Below are 16,384 nucleotides of genomic sequence, written 5' to 3'. Positions count from 1 at the left end.
GTATGTATACAGATATGAAGCATCATTGGATAGTGGCAATTAGGAAGGCTTTTTAAATACTCCGTAACATTGTAGGTTGTGATATAGAATTATGTCAACTATTTCTTCACAGATTCGACGCTTACGAATAGAGATTGAAAAACTGCAGTGGCTTCATCAGCAGGAGCTGTCTGAAATGAAGCATAATTTAGGTAAGAAATCGCTGAAAACAAGGAATGAAGGAGGTTTGCTCATACTGAAGAATTGTAAGTAATGCTTAAAAACCACAAACTAAATTAATATTGGCAGTGACTTAGGCCCCTTTCACACGAGCGAGTTTTCCGCGCGAGTGTGATGCGTGAAGTGAACTCATAGCACCCGCACTAAATCTTGACCCATTCATTTCAATTGGTCTGTGTACATGAACCGTTTTTTTTTTTCCACGCATCAGTTCTGCGTTGTTTGAGAATTGCAGCATGTTCTATAGGCCTTATGCACACGGCCGTGTTCCACGGCTGAGAGCGGTCCGTGGTAACCCGGCCGGTATTCCTGCTGACAGCAGGAGCGCACGGCGTCATTGGTTGCTCTGACGCTGTGCGCTTTATGCCGCCGCTGCTGTACAGTGATACACTGGTATAGATCATACCAGTGTATCACTGTACAGCAGCGGTGGCATGAAGCGCACGGCGTCATAGCAACCAATGACGCCGTGCGCTCCTGCTGTCAGCAGGAATCCCGGCCGGGTTACCACGGACCGCTCTCAGCCGTGGAACACGGCCGTGTGCATGAGGCCATATTCTGCGTTTTTCACGCAGCCTTGGCCCCATAGAAGTGAATGGGACTTCAGTGAAAAACTTATTGCGTCCAGGTGAAGTGTGTTTTTCCACTGATGGTTGCTAGGAGATGATGTTTGTAAACCTTCAGTTTTTTTTTCCTCACGCGTGTGATAATCGGATTGCACCCGCGCTAAAAAGACTGAACGCATTCGCAGACAAAACTGACAGAACTTGCTTGCAAAATGGTGCGAGTTTCACTGAGCGCATCCTGAGCGAATCTGTATCGTTCCTGTGAAAGAGGCTTTATAATTTAGGTAATCACTCGGAGTCCAGAGCAACCGGGGATGTCCTCCTGCATTCTTCTAATATTATTCTATGTTGATCTTGTTTTTCAATAGTAGATCCAATTTATAGTCTGTATACACGTTATTTTTTATGTACACCCACACCTACCAGCTGCTACATAGGGCCATGGTCTAAGGAATAAATGACTTCTCTTTTGAGTGTGGGAATGTTTTTTTTTCCCTGCTCTAGAACTAACCATGGCAGAGATGAGGCAGAGTCTGGAGCAGGAGAGGGACCGGCTGATTGCAGAGGTGAAGAAACAAACTGAGCTGGAAAAGCAGCAAGCAGTGGATGAGACCAAGAAGAAGCAGTGGTGTGCCAATTGCAAGAAGGAGGCCATTTTCTACTGTTGCTGGAACACCAGCTACTGTGATTACCCGTGCCAGCAGGCGCACTGGCCCGAGCACATGAAGTCCTGCACGCAGTCAGGTACACAGCAACCTGTCACACACACATTTTAACTGTTGCTACCTGAGCACTTATGTCAATATATATATATATATATATATATATATATATATATATATATTATATATATTTTTTTTCCCCAGAAATTCTGATCCTAAAACACATTTACACACACACACTCAAACTATATATACAACCATATAGGCACTAAAATCTGGTCCCTGCAGTATAACCTCCCTGCATGCAGCACATAGCAAAGCAAATATGTAAAGCTACTCCTCTACCGGAGTATGATTAGTTTACAATGTATCTTGCCATTAGTTCATACAGTGATTTGTGTTTGCAGCCTCTGCTACACAGCAGGAAGCTGACCCTGACCTCAGCACGGATAAAACGGCACAAGCAACAACAGGTACCCAGCCACAGCCTGCTGAAACCACCACAACGCCGAAAGAGAAGGATGGCACAGCTGATAAGAGCAAAGAGAGTGTCACTGTACGTATCGCTGGTCGGTAGCTTGCCTACGTCCAAAGTGAGTGAAGACAATTTTGTGTGTGTCTGTGTGCAGGGTGCAGGATCTTTTTGCTTGCCGTCCATTTCTGAAATGCTTAGTTTTCTTTTTCGTAAACCCTTCCATGCTGTGTTAAACATGAGAAGTGTGTTTTGTACTGAGCGGTCTAATTTGTGCAGCATTCTGGAGCTTTGTGTCCACATCCATTTATTGCAAATCTTCCCATTTACTATATGATAACACCTTTTAAGATCCCCATATCCCAGTGCCCTACATGACTGAAAAAGTATATCACATGTGTTCTTTAAAAGCCAGGGTCTGTCTCTGTGTCAGACGTCATATACAAGTCATTGGTGACTTGAGCCAATGTATACTGTGCCTGACTTCACAAGACCTTTAAATTACCAGCTCCACTGGGAGGGAAAAAAAATTACTGGTTGGTTTCACTAGGATCTAAGGGCTTATGGCCAGCACACTATATGCTGGTCCCCAGTAACAGTAAAATATGGGGCATGGATTTTCAAGTTAATCTTCCTATTGAAAACCAGCAATTAGTTCTTGTTCACTTTTGCATTGGAGGCAAAATGCCAGGCTCCCTGATGGAAATCCAACGGACCCCATTATAGTCAATGAGGTCCATCGGATACCATTTGGTTCTATCATAATGACCGATCTGGTGCAGCCATTTTTTCTCGCCCATATTCCTTGGGGGACACAGGAAACCATGGGTATAGCTCTGCTCCCTAGGAGGCGTGACACTAAGCGAAAGCTGTAAGCCCCTCCTCCATCAGCTATACCCTTCAGCCTGGAGAAGAGACTGCCAGTTTTTGCTTAGTGTCCAAGGAGGCAAGACACCCCCTGCTTATGCAGGGTTGTTATCCTATGATTTTTATTTTTTACGTATTTGTTGTTTTTAACTCGGTTTTTTTTTTTTTCTACCTACAGGGACAACAGAGGCGCATTAGACCCCTCTGTTTCTCCCGGGGTTGAGTTGCGCCAGTGCCGGTAATTCCGCACTGCCGCCTCCCCCACAGAAGACAAGGTGGACCAGGGCAGCCTCGCTCCCCTGCGTCCCGCCAGCTCAGGGTCGCCCGCACGCCAAGTCCCTCCCCCGGCTTCCTGCCACCGCGGTGCCAGGAGCTGAAGGGGCGACCCCGCTGGATGGACTGAGGGCGAAGACAGCGTATGGTGAGAGTGGCTGCTCCAGCCTCCCCTTCCTCCCTCCCACCGCTGCTACCAACATGGCCACTGTTACATGACCACTGCAAACCCCCCCCCGCCCCCCCCGCCCCCCCCCCCCCCCCCCGCATATCGGGACGTTACCGGGCATAGTTGGAGGGCAGTCTATCTGGGCAAGTCCTAGAACGCTGCCTTACAGGGGACGGCTGCAGACTTGCAAGCCGTCTGCTACATCTAGGCGCGGTGGGAGCCGTTCTCCTGGCATGAACGGCGCCATGTCATGGCCGGCACTTCAACATCCTTGGGGGTTAAAATCATTTTGCCGCGCGCGCGCGGCTCTGCTTCGGCTTCAGCGCGGCAGAGGGGGGGCGGAGCTTCCTTACACATTCAGCTCCGTGCTGCTGCGCTCCGCTACTTCCGGGTTCATCTCTCTGCCGTGCGATCCTGAAGCCTTTCAGCTCCGTGCTGCTGCCTCTCCTCCACAGCCTCCTCAGTCTGTTCCCCTTACAGCTGCCGCTTGTATCATCGGGTCTGGTAGGACTGTTTAACCCCCTCCGTGCCACAGTACTGTTGCTTTAAAGTGCAACATCTTTCCACCATGTCAGACCCTTCTGCAGCCGCCAAGCCATGGTACCATGCCTGTACCGCTTGTAGGGAACCCTTTCCCCGGGGGCAGTCTGATCCGCACTGTACTGCATGCCGAGCTCCACCGCAGCCTCAGTCGCCCGCTGTGTCGCTCCCTGCTTCCTCTGACCCGCCTGACTGGGCTAGATCCCTGTCCCAGGCCGTGGAAAGCCTCACTCATGTCGTGGGCCGCCTAATAGACAGGCCACCTACCCCGCAGGACGCCACTCTGACTGTCGCGCCCTCCGGGTCCACTGCTTCTGCCGCTGCAGCGGGTTCATCCTCTCCTAGTGACCCCTCCCGAGCTAGGCACTCTCAGAAGCGTATTAGAGTAGAGCGAGCCTCCTCCTCGGATGCCTCCCTCTCCCCGCCACGCGTGCGCACCCAGACGAGCCTCTCCTCTCCAAAGGATTCGCTCTCTGAAGGTGAATTGGCGGCTTCAGATTTGGAAATGGACTCGGCCCTGCCGTCCAAGCTAGCCTCAGCGATGGCTCAACTCATCTCTGATATACGTGACACCTTTAAGGTGCAGGATGACCCCCCTAGCTCGGACGCAGCTAGCGTCTCCTTTATCAGACCCAGGCAGGCCTCAAAAGTCTTTCCAATCCACTCTGATTTCTCCTCCGTGGTGTCTAAGGCTTGGGCTCGCCCGGACGCCCGTTTTGTCAACCCAAAGAAGCTGGACATTTGCTATCCTTTTCCAGCCGATGTCGTGGCCACCTGGTCTTCCCTACCCAAGGTAGACCCCCCTGTGGCCCGGCTGTCAAAGAACACGGCCATCCCTGTTCCCGACGGGTCCTCTCTTCAGTCAGCGGAGGACCGTCGCATGGAGACCCTGTCCAAGGGCATTTTTGCTGCCTCCGGTTCTGCCCTCAGACCGGTTTTTGCCTCTGCTTGGGCAGGGAAAGCAATCTCTGCTTGGGGTACGCAGCTGGAACAGGAGTTGGACTCGGACATCCCCATCCAGGACCTACGTTCCTTGGCCCAGCTTATTATTCGGGCCGGGAATTTTGTCTGTGAGGCCTCCCTTGATGCGGGAGCCCTTATTGCGCGCTCCTCCGCCCTGGCAGTTGCCGTCAGGAGGGAGCTCTGGCTGAAGGTCTGGAAAGCGGACGCTGCCTCCAAACGTTCCTTGGCGGGGCTACCGTTTGCGGGTTCCCGCCTTTTCGGGGTCCGCTTAGACGAACTTATTTCAGAGGCCACGGGTGGTAAAAGCACCCATCTTCCTCAACCCCAAGCCAGGGGCGCCCCCCGCGGACGCCCTGGTGCGTCTCGTTTTCGGTCCTCCCGCAGGGCCTCTGGGGCTCCCACCACAGCTGCCGCTTCGGCTCCTCCCCAGGACAAGCGTAGGAAGCCGTTTTTTCGGGCGCAGCCCTCCTGGCGCAAGCCGCAGGCTGCCCGCACACCCGCAGCAAAACAGTCCTCTGCCTGAAGGCGCGCCCCCACCCACCCGGGTGGGGGGCCGGCTCCTCCTTTTCAAGGACGTCTGGATGGCTCACGTCTCCGACGCCTGGGCCCTCGAAATTGTGTCCTCCGGATACAAAATCGAATTTGCATCCTTCCCTCCGGATCGGTTCTTTCGCTCCCGCCCCACGCGAGACCCGAAAGACGCGGCCGCGTTCTCCGCGGCCGTTCAAGCTTTACTGGACAGGGGGGTGATTACCCCCGTTCCTCTAGAGGAAAGATTCCAAGGGTTCTACTCGAACCTCTTTGTAGTTCCCAAGAAGGGAGGTTCGGTGCGGCCCATTTTGGACCTCAAAAAGCTCAACCGTTTTCTCCTCCTTCGACGGTTTCGGATGGAGTCCCTCCGCTCCGCGGTGGCTTCCCTGGAGCAGGGAGATTTCATGTCTTCCATCGATATACAGGATGCCTACCTCCATGTTCCGGTAGCCCAGTGTCACCATCGCTTCCTTCGATTCGCCGTGGGGGACCTCCACTTCCAATTTGTCGCCCTTCCCTTTGGACTGGCAACAGCCCCCCGGGTGTTCACCAAGGTCCTGGCCCCGGTTTTAGCCTTACTCCGTTCCAGGGGTGTTTTTCTGCTACCGTACTTGGACGATATCCTCATCAAGGCTCCGTCCCTTTCTCAAGCGGTTGCCAGCGTGGATCTCACTCTAGAGACTCTGGCGAGGTTTGGTTGGGTCATCAACTTCCCCAAGTCCTCCCTTCCCCCCTCCAGACAACTCGTCTTCCTGGGAATGCTTTTAGACACGGGAACGGCGGAGGTACGTCTTCCCTCGGAAAAACGTCTGATCCTCCGTGGGGCGGTTCGGGGTCTCCTTCTCCACCGTCGACCGTCCTTCCGCTTCTGCATGCGGGTATTGGGGCAGATGGTTGCCTGCTTCGAGGCGATCCCATTTGCGCAGTTTCACTCCCGCCCTCTCCAACGGGCGATCCTCTCCTCCTGGGACAAATCGCCGCAGTCTCTGGATCATCCCTTCCATCTGTCGCCTCCGGTGCGGTCATCTCTCCGCTGGTGGTTACAGTCCCCTCTTCTGGGCAGGTCCTTTCTGCCACTCAACTGGTTGGTGGTTACAACCGATGCCAGTCTCTCGGGCTGGGGAGGCGTGTTTCCTCCCCGATCCGTCCAGGGCATTTGGTCTCCATCGGAGTCCAAACTCTCGATCAATGTCCTGGAACTGAGAGCGGCCCTTCTGTCTCTACGACACTGGACTCATCTGCTGAAGGGTCATCCAGTTCGTGTACAATCAGACAACGCCACGGCCGTGGCGTACATAAACCACCAGGGGGGCACTCGCAGCGCTGCAGCGATGCGGGAGGTCACCAGCATTCTCCGTTGGGCGGAAGCCCACGTCCCGGCCCTATCTGCAATTTTTATTCCAGGGGTGGACAATTGGGCGGCGGACTTCCTCAGTCGCACCACCGTCGACCCCGGCGAGTGGTCTCTTCACCCGGAGGTATTCGAGGCCATTTGCCTTCGTTGGGGCATTCCGGACGTGGACCTCATGGCCTCAAAATTCAATCACAAGGTCCCCGCCTATCTGTCCAGGGCCAGGGATCCGGGAGCTTGCGGAGCCGACGCCCTCGTTCTTCCTTGGCGAGGCTTCGCGCGCCCATACATATTCCCTCCCATCCCTCTCCTGCCCAAGGTCCTTCGGAAGATCGCGGCGGAAGGCGTCTCGGTGATTCTGGTCGCTCCGGACTGGCCCCGCCGGTCTTGGTATGCCGACCTCATGCTGCTCCTGGCAGACGCGCCCTGGCCACTGCCCGCCAGGGAAGATCTTCTCTCTCAGGGACCGATCTTCCACCCGCGTTTAGGGTCCCTACGTTTGACGGCGTGGTTGTTGAGACCACCGTCCTGACACGTAGGGGTTTTTCTGCGGATGTCGTCCGCACCATGATCCGCGCCCGTAAGCCGTCCTCTTCTAGGATCTATTATAGGACCTGGAGGACTTTTTTGGGGTTCTGTACCGATCTGGGGATTCCTCCGCTCCGCTTTTCTCTCCCCACCGTTTTGTCCTTCCTGCAGAGCGGACTGGCCCAAGGTCTAGGCCTTAGTTCTTTGAAGGGTCAGGTATCTGCGCTGTCCATTTTGTTTCAGCGCCCACTGGCCCCCCTTGGTCCTGTCAAGACCTTCCTTCAGGGCGTGGCTCACGCGGTTCCCCCGTATCGCCCTCCGGTACCGCCCTGGGACCTGAACCTGGTTCTCTCAGCGCTCCAGGCTTCTCCTTTCGAGCCTCTGCGGACGGTTTCCTTGCGACTTCTGTCCTGCAAGGTTATTTTCCTTGTAGCCATCACCTCTCTTCGGAGGGTGTCCGAATTGGCTGCACTCTCCTGTCTGGAACCTTTCCTAGTGTTCCACCAGGACAAGGTGGTTCTTCGTCCGGTCCCTTCCTTCCTTCCTAAGGTGGTCTCCGCCTTTCATCTGAACGAGGACATCGTTCTCCCCTCTTTGTGTCCTTCCCCTTCCCATCCGCGGGAGAGGAAGCTTCATCGCCTGGACGTTGTCAGGGCGCTCAAGATTTACCTGGAAGTAACCAGCTCTTTCAGGCATACTGACTCGCTCTTTGTGGTCCCGGAAGGGTCGCGCAGAGGGATGGCGGCATCCAAAGTTGCTATCGCTCGTTTTGTCAAGATGGCTGTTACTGAGGCTTATCTCGCCAAGGGCAGGGTTCCTCCCCTTGGTGTTACCGCTCACTCCACTAGAGCGGTCGGGGCTTCCTGGGCTCAGAGAAATCGGGCTTCTTCGGAGCAGATTTGCAAGGCGGCCACTTGGTCCTCCTTGCACACCTTCACCAAGTTCTACAGGGTGCATACTCATGCGTCGGCTGACGCTGCTTTAGGCCGTCTGGTGTTGCAGGCGGCAGTTGATTGATGCCTCTGGCGTTGGTTGAGTTTGTTCTGGTCCCTCCCTTCTGGGACTGCTCTGGAACGTCCCATGGTTTCCTGTGTCCCCCAAGGAATATGGGCGAGAAAAGGAGACTTTTGTATTACTTACCAGTAAAGTCTCTTTCTCGCTCTTCCTTGGGGGACACAGCACCCGCCCTTCATTGGGTTACAGTTGTGGTTCCGGCTTGGTTGCCCCCGTTGGGGCTCGACAGTTCTTTTTCCGGTTGGTGGTTATCTTTCACTACTTGGACACGCAACTGGCAGTCTCTTCTCCAGGCTGAAGGGTATAGCTGATGGAGGAGGGGCTTACAGCTTTCGCTTAGTGTCACGCCTCCTAGGGAGCAGAGCTATACCCATGGTTTCCTGTGTCCCCCAAGGAAGAGCGAGAAAGAGACTTTACTGGTAAGTAATACAAAAGTCTCCTTTTTTCGTTTTTTTCTGTTCCTTGATCAGGAAAGAAAAACTCAAAAGATGGCTCCTTCGTGGCAGCTTTATCTCACATATTTGCTGAATGTGTCCATGCTCACAACCGTATCCACTCTGTGGTCCGCAGAATATGGATGCATTCCATGACTTCAATGGGTCCATGTTTTATGGACGTATTATATCTTTTTGCAATACGGACATGGAAAGCACACGGATGATCTATGTTTTCTGCATCCGTGTATCTGTTCTGCAGAAAGATAGAAGGTCCTATAATTGGCAGTAAAATGCAGACCACGGAACCATTGAGGTCAAATTTGGTGCAACTTTGGGTCTAATACTTCTGCCTTGAGATAATACTCTGCTTTCTGCACCACCCCTTTACTAGACTGAGAACATTTTTGTGACTTTAAAAAGCCTCTGTTGATTAATCTCGCTTAAAGTGTAACTGTCATGTTTTCATAAAAAAAAATCTATTTTAGCATATGTTACTGCTAGTGCAGCATTATACATAAAGCAATCTTTAGTTTCTTCACATACCGCTGTTTTCCTTGAGCTGTTCCCTTAGTTACGGCTGTTTTAGCCTCTACAATATGAGGATCTTCTCAAGATGGCTCTTCTGCCAGTTCTCTGAGGCAAAAAATGCCTCCCTCACTTCCCATAGACACTTGCTGTAGGCAGCAGCTTCCTACCAGCCAATCAGATTGGATTACTGAGAGACACGCCTCCTCACTCTGAAGCCTAATGCAGGCGTGCAATACCCTTCTGTCTTCTGTTTATACTAAAGGTAAGACAGAAAAGCCATAGCAACAGTCTTTTAAGGAAGCAGTGGAAAGGGACAGGGGACATTAATGAAAACTGTTATTATAAGGTAATTACAGATCTTTGACAATCATTTAGAGACTAACTCAGGTATACATGCCTAGCTCTAATAAACTAGCAAATAAAAAAACAATATGAAGCTTACACTTTAAATCAGCTCGACAGGCTACCACAATCACTTATTAAAACTGGAATGGTGTAAAAATGCAAAATGTCGCAAAGCCCTATTTAGGGCTTGATAAATTCTTCACAATGTGTCTATGGCACTAAAACACACAGGTCCAACTGAGATCTTTTATTAAAGGTCTCAGATTTTATCTATCATTGGACATATTGTAGAATTGTAAAGAATGAGCGTCCCAGACATGCGGGCGTGGATTTAGCTACAGGGCGCTTGGTTATTGTGATTGAGTGATTTATGTCTCTGGCCAGCTGCTCAGTTTCATCATACTGACCCAATACCCCCCACCTATATCCCCTGTCCTCATATTGCTTTATGTCCTCCATCCTCATTGGTCAGTGTCAGGAGGCCGACATCTTTGACGCCTTCAGTATTGTACTCGGCAGCAGTCACTGTCCTCATGGTCAAGTCTGCAATTTAAGGTTCGGTTCCCTGTGCTGTCTCTGCAGATAGCAACAGGTGTGGCAAGCAGCCAGCCCATAAAACTGGTCCACGTGCCGCAGAACGCTGCCTTTATCCCAACTACTCAGTCCACAATTGTAAGTACCCGCACTCTCATCCAATCTTTTGTTGGCATCCCAGTAGTATAGTGACTCCGTTTCTCCTCTCTGTGTCGCTTCTGCAGTGTGATGTCACCAGCCCTGGCCCACTCCCCGCACCTCTGCTGTCACATTGCTGTCGTGGTTGCCAGCCATCCACTCTATAAAAAAACATGCGGCCCCCAGATGCTGGGCTAAGAGACATTGCAGACCAACCCCACATTTCACAGACTGTCTGCTGGGGAAAATAGAATGGACAGTTGGTGACCACGTTCTGCGATGTCACTCGCTTTGCTGTGTAACGTTGACTTTTCATGCACTCTTCTCCCACATTATTGGCTGAAGCATGAGGTGTCATCATGTAACTAGCATCTCTCTTAAAGTATAACTTGTGGCCATTTTGCATGTTGTTAATCTTGTTGTATGAGATGTGCAGGTTGGCGTGTCAATATGTGAAGCTGACTAACGATGAAGACTGTGGAAAGAGAGTCTTAAAATGTGTTCTGCTTTGGTCATTATAATAACTTATTACACAGCTCATCAGTATTAGGGCTCTTTCACACTTGCGTTATTGTCTTCCGGCATAGTTCCGTCGTCGGGGCTCTATGCCGGAAGAATACTGATCAGGATTATCCTAATGCATTCTGAATGGAGAGAAATCCGTTCAGGATGCATCAGGATGTCTTCAGTTCCGGTACAGAACGTTTTTTGGCCGGAGAAAATACCGCAGCATGCTGCACTTTTTGCTCCGGCCAAAAATCCTGAAGACTTGCCGCAAGGCCGGATCCGGGATCAATGCCCATTGAAAGGCATTGATCCGGACCCGGCCTTAAGCTAAACGTCGTTTCGGCGCATTGCCGGACCCGACATTTAGCTTTTTCAGAGTGGTTACCATGGCTGCCGGGACGCTAAAGTCCTGACAGCCATGGTAAGTGGAGCGGGGGAGCAGTGTACTTACCGTCCGTGCGGCTCCCCGGGCGCTCCAGAGTGACGTCAGGGCGCCCCAAGCGCATGGATCACGTGATCACATGGATCACGTCATCCATGCGCATGGGGCGCTCTGACGTAATTCTGGAGCGCCCGGGGAGCCGCACGGACTGTAAGTATACCGCTCTCCCGCTCCTACTATGGCAACCAGGACTTTAATAGCGTCCTGGGTGCCATAGTAACACTGAAAGCATTTGGAAGACGGTTCCGTCTTCAAATGCTTTCAGTACACTTGCGTTGTTACGGATCCGGCAGGCACCTCCGGCAACGGAAGTGCATGCCGGATCCCAACAACGCAAGTGTGAAAGAGGCCTTACTTCCTATTCACACATTCAGTATTTGGTCAGTGAGACCAAACCCAGGTGTGGGTCAAAAACACAGAAGAGATTCAGATCTTTCCATTATACCTTATGTCTGTGTAGGATTCATTCCTGGTTTTTGCTTACAGTCAGTTATGGAAAAACCACTGATCAAACACTGACGTTGTGTACGCAGCCTTAGATTTCACTTTAATGACATTTCTCCTTTCGTCCGAGAAGTGTGACTGTGAACCTCCATAATCTTGAGATTTAGGCCTTGTGCACACACAAACATATCCATTTTGCAGTCCAAAAATCGTGGATCGGCAAAATGCGGATGTGGCCCGTGTGCCTTCCGCATTTTTTTGTGGACCCATTGTTTCCATGGTTCTGTGGCCTGCATTTTGCTGACATTCTTACTTTTTGCGGAACAGACATACGAATGCAGAAAGCACACATATGTCTGTTCCTATCATTGGCTTCAAAATTTGGACCATGGACCCATTGAAGTCAATGGGTCCACAAAAAGTGCGGATGAAACATGGATGGAATCCGCAATTTGTGGACCTCAAAATACATACGGCCGGGAAACCATTTTAGGAATAATGTTTTATTCTTAGAAACCTATTTTGCAGATTGACTCCCGGTTGATCCCAAAGCTGGACTTGTGACACTTGTCATCGTTCCATATTTTACAAATGTTGCTTATATAAAATATACACATGTTGCCTCTACCTACAAGAGGGCAATATTTGTCCCTGTAAAATGCAATACTTTTTAAAAAATGACTATGACTAAAACCTCAGAGATCTGTTCTTCAGTAAAAAGACAGAATAGCTGAAGGGCCTTTAAAGGGTTTCTGTCATCAGAAAAATCGTTCTGTAGCTGGCCACCGTTCGCGCTAAATAACGACTTTTATAATATGCAAATGAGCCTCTAGGTGCTAGTGGGGCGTTGCTGCAGCACCTAGAGGCTCATTTGCATATTATAAAACTCCGTCCTCTCACCGTTTGGCACGCCCTTGTAATGGTGATTGACATCCTCGGTCTCCTCCATGCCCAGCAAATCCCGCGCTTGTGACGTCCATTTTAGTATTGGGCGTAGTGAGTGAAGGACGCTCGCCTGCTGCCGTCCTTCACTCACTGCACCTAATACTAAAATGGACAGCGCGGGATTTGCGGAGCACGGAGGAGTCCGAGGATGTCAATCACCATTACAAGGGCGTGCCAAACGGTGAGAGGACAGAGCCTCTAGGTGCTGCAGCAACGCCCCACTAGCACCTAGAGGCTCATTTGCATATTATAAAAGTCGTTATTTAGCGCGAACGGTGGCACGCAGCGCGATATAAGTCATACAGTTGTGTTCTGCTGACATTAGCACATCGCTAATCTCAGCCAGCTACATAACGATTTTTCTGATGGCAGAAACCCTTTTAAAGAGGTTCTCCAGGATTTAACAGTTGGTGACATATCCCTAGAATGGGTAATCAGTATCAGATCAGCGTGAGTCCCACACCTCGCACCCCTGACGATCAGCTCTTTTGGAGTAGCTCCAGCACTGGAACTACACAGCTCGGTCCGTTGTCAGTGGAGCTGATACTACAGCACTGCTGTCATTGCAGCACTGCTCCCATTCACTTCATTTATCGGAGCTGAAACTGATTGGTGGAGGTGTGGAGTGTCGGACCCCCACAATCGGATATTGATGACCTATCCTAGGGATAGGTCTTCAATTTTTATAGTCTGGAGAACCCTTTACTGGATTTCTGTCTGGTATTGCATTGAGATAGATGTGTTTTACAATAACTGGTATGAACACCATAGAGGTCAGCAGTATCCCCCATTTACTAAAAATGTTGCCCCCAGTCAATTTAGTGTAAATGCCTGTAATTTTAACTCTTTATAGGGATTGTGTTTGCTAGTTACATAGGACTGCCTCCAATATTAAAGGGTTTCTCCAGCTCATAAAAATAGCTTTAAATGTGTTAACTTACTTGTATTCTTCAATTATCAAAGGTGCCCTAGTCTCCCGCTGTCACCATTTCTGGGTCCGGGCACTTCCACTTCCAGCTTGTGCTCCAGGTTAGGGTCTATTCACACATCCGTAGTGCATTGCGGATCCGCAATACACCCAGCCGGCACCCCCATAGAAATGCCTATGCGTACAAGGATAGGACATGTTCTATTCTCTCCCGGAGCCGCGGACCGGAAGATCGGCGGCGCGCTCCTGAAATGCGAATGCGAACAGCACACTGTGTGCTGTCCGCATCCATTGCGTCCCCGTAGAGAATAAATGGGTCCGCACAATTGCTGACGAGTTCACACTTCAGTTATTTGGTAAATTATTTCCATCGGTTATTGTGAGTCAAAACCAGCAGTGAAGCCTACTCAGAGATCAGGTGTAATGTAAAGATTTGCACCTATTCTGTGTTGTTTTTTTTTTTTTACCCACACCTGATTTTGGCTCATAATAACTGGTGGAAATAACTGAGGTGTGAACTCAGCCATAGCACTTTTTGTGTCTGCAAGTCATCAGTGCTGGCTGACTGGCTGATTTCAGTATCTAAGCCAGTCCTCCTCCTGTCACAGCTGATACATAGATACGGGAGGGGGCTGGATTAGAAGTTGAAATGAGCCAATCAACCAGCGCCTGTCACATGTAACACTGATGATGTACCGCCACAGGAAGCACTATGCTGTGTGGGACCCAGGAAGTGTAGACCAATATACTGTTAGATTAGGAATATAAGTAAGTTGTATATTTAAATTTAAATCTATTTTGTGAGCCCGACAACCCCTTTAATGTCTGTCTGCTCTCTGAAGCATCGGGATGTTGTCATTGCACTGCGTGTCGTATCATAAATTCCATATACAGACTATACATTAATGCAAATGAGATTTCAAAAGGCAAAACTTAAATTAATATTTACCCATCACCTGTCAGATCCAAAGACAAAAGGTTACATCTAACCTGCATGATTTATTCTAGCCTATGATGGCTGGAGCCAGAGATGAGCTGACATTAGCAACAGCGGTCTGTAGATTTAATGGGGTGAGATAAACCCTCCTGTATCCCTGGTGCTGAGGGATTCTCCGCTCCTTCTGAGTATTTTACACTTTCCGGTTAGGTCTTTAAGGGATTAGGGTCCATTCACACATCAGTGTGTGTTTCGTGGCTCCGAAAAACACAGTCACCGGCAATGTGCGTTCCGCGGACCACACATTGCCGGGACTTAATAGAAAATGCCTATTCTTGTCCGCAATTAGGACATGTTCTATTTTTTGGGGGGGATCGGAATTGCGGACCTGGAAATGATTGTATCCACAATTCCGTTCCTCAAAATGCGGAACGGAATTGCGGACGTGTGAATGGAGCCTTATGCTGTAAAGAGGGGTCATCATAAATACTAGGGGCTCTGAATGGAGGTCCACAAAAGCCAGTCCTTGTACTGACATTCTGCTCCTTCCCTGTTAGTCTCTACATGACCTAAATAGTTAACAGGAACGGTGTTCTTTATAGTAGGTATCCCTTTAATGAGGTGGCAGTCATGTGTAATGTGTAATAGGGACTGCACTTTTAGTAGTTGCTGTTTTGTATTCCGGTCTTGACCATTCCTAACAATGCAGGCTCCCCGGTTACTCCAGTGACACTCTATCGTGTTGGGCCTCGCTGAATGTACTGGTGCAGATTAAGTGATGTGTTGTTTTTTTTGCATTGGTTTCTGTAGCTGATTCCTAACCTGCTGCATCTCATCTACAGACCATCCCTGTGGTTGTAAGCCCCAGTGCCGGAGCGGTGGCGATGAGAGCCGGTGTTCAGTATGTGCAGACCACCATGCCGGTCCAGGTGAGAAGAGTGTGACCTGTAAGCATTAAAAACAGCAAGACAATACAGAAACACTACATTGTGCGTGTCCGGAGCCAGCGCCTCGTCCTGTATGTAAATAATGTACAATCTGTGGATGTGATTAAGAGTAGAACCATCTTTTTATATTTGTATTCACTTTAACTTATGAACGTTTATCCGGAGCCACGACATTAAAACACCGATTATGACAGATACTGCTGAAATCCTGCTATCTCGCAGAACGGATGGATGCCAAGGTGTAGATAAAGCAGATTACTCTTGTATCAGTATAATCAGTGTACAAAGGAGCAGTGAATGATACAAGCGTCTATGTGAATAATCACAGCTAATGCCGCATTCATGGCAAGAGGCAGCGGCATTCAATCAAACATTAACCCTAGTGTGGGATCGTCCCGCAGGAACAACCCTAATAACCGGAGAGGAAAACGAAGCACCATATTTATCTGTGGACAACGTTGCAAAAAATATATGGTGGCGCCTTCAGTCTGTTACATTGCCACCACAGATTCACTTTGTATCTTATGTAAAATCACTGCTGATGTCTGTATATGAGGACCCTCTGTATAAAATCATTCCAGTGCCACGCGTTGTACATTTATCACACTGTTGATTTTTCACCATTGTTAATAACGGAGATAGTGTGTACAGTAACCAATGGCGAATACAAGATGGAAGCAAGGCGCCATCAACCCTGAGCGAGAGGCAATATCAGTGGCAAGCGGTTTGAAATGCGGGACTGGCCAGCTTTCCCTTGTGAAACATAATTGCTTTTAGCATATGGAAGTATTTTTTCACATTTTCTTTGTATAAAATTTGTATTAAATTCAAACATTTCTTTTTCATGTTGTCTCTTTGCTTCTGGGTGTAATGATTATCAGGTTCTGCCCAGCACCGTCCTATGTCCATAAGTCAGTGGAAACTACAGACAAAATCCAGCACAGAATCATTGTGGAAGGAAACAAAAATGTTGGGGTGCATTAGGTTAGAACGTAATATAAAGCTTGCACAACTGAGGGTTTGTTACATTTGTGTCTGTGATATAAACAACCTGGAATCCAGACTAGTACATTTACAATGTAGAGTATAAGGCCTCT

At 49.7% G+C, this 16,384-nt stretch overlaps 1 protein-coding gene across 11 annotated transcripts in view; it reads left to right on the top strand.

The window, feature by feature from the left end:
• Positions 1-16,130, top strand: part of ZMYND8 (zinc finger MYND-type containing 8) — a 125,272-nt gene extending 109,142 nt beyond the window's left edge. For 7 of the 11 annotated variants that reach the window (XM_040439055.1, XM_040439054.1, XM_040439053.1 and 4 more), the window contains 5 exons: positions 113-191; positions 1,290-1,529; positions 1,855-2,003; positions 10,048-10,137; positions 15,183-16,130. In XM_040439055.1, coding sequence (XP_040294989.1) covers positions 113-191; positions 1,290-1,529; positions 1,855-2,003; positions 10,048-10,137; positions 15,183-15,284 — 660 coding nt within the window. In that variant the 3' untranslated portion in view covers positions 15,285-16,130. Of the gene's footprint in view, positions 1-112; positions 192-1,289; positions 1,530-1,854; positions 2,041-10,047; positions 10,138-15,182 lie in introns of those variants that run through there. The other 4 variants (XM_040439060.1, XM_040439059.1, XM_040439057.1 and 1 more) reach the window with 3 other exon arrangements.
• The last annotated feature ends 254 nt before the right edge of the window (positions 16,131-16,384 follow it).

The sequence above is a fragment of the Bufo bufo genome, chromosome 6, assembly GCF_905171765.1.
Source record: "Bufo bufo chromosome 6, aBufBuf1.1, whole genome shotgun sequence".
NCBI lineage: Eukaryota > Metazoa > Chordata > Amphibia > Anura > Bufonidae > Bufo > Bufo bufo.
The sequence above is the reverse complement of the archived record's forward strand: the minus strand, read 5'-3'. Positions and strand labels throughout refer to the sequence as shown.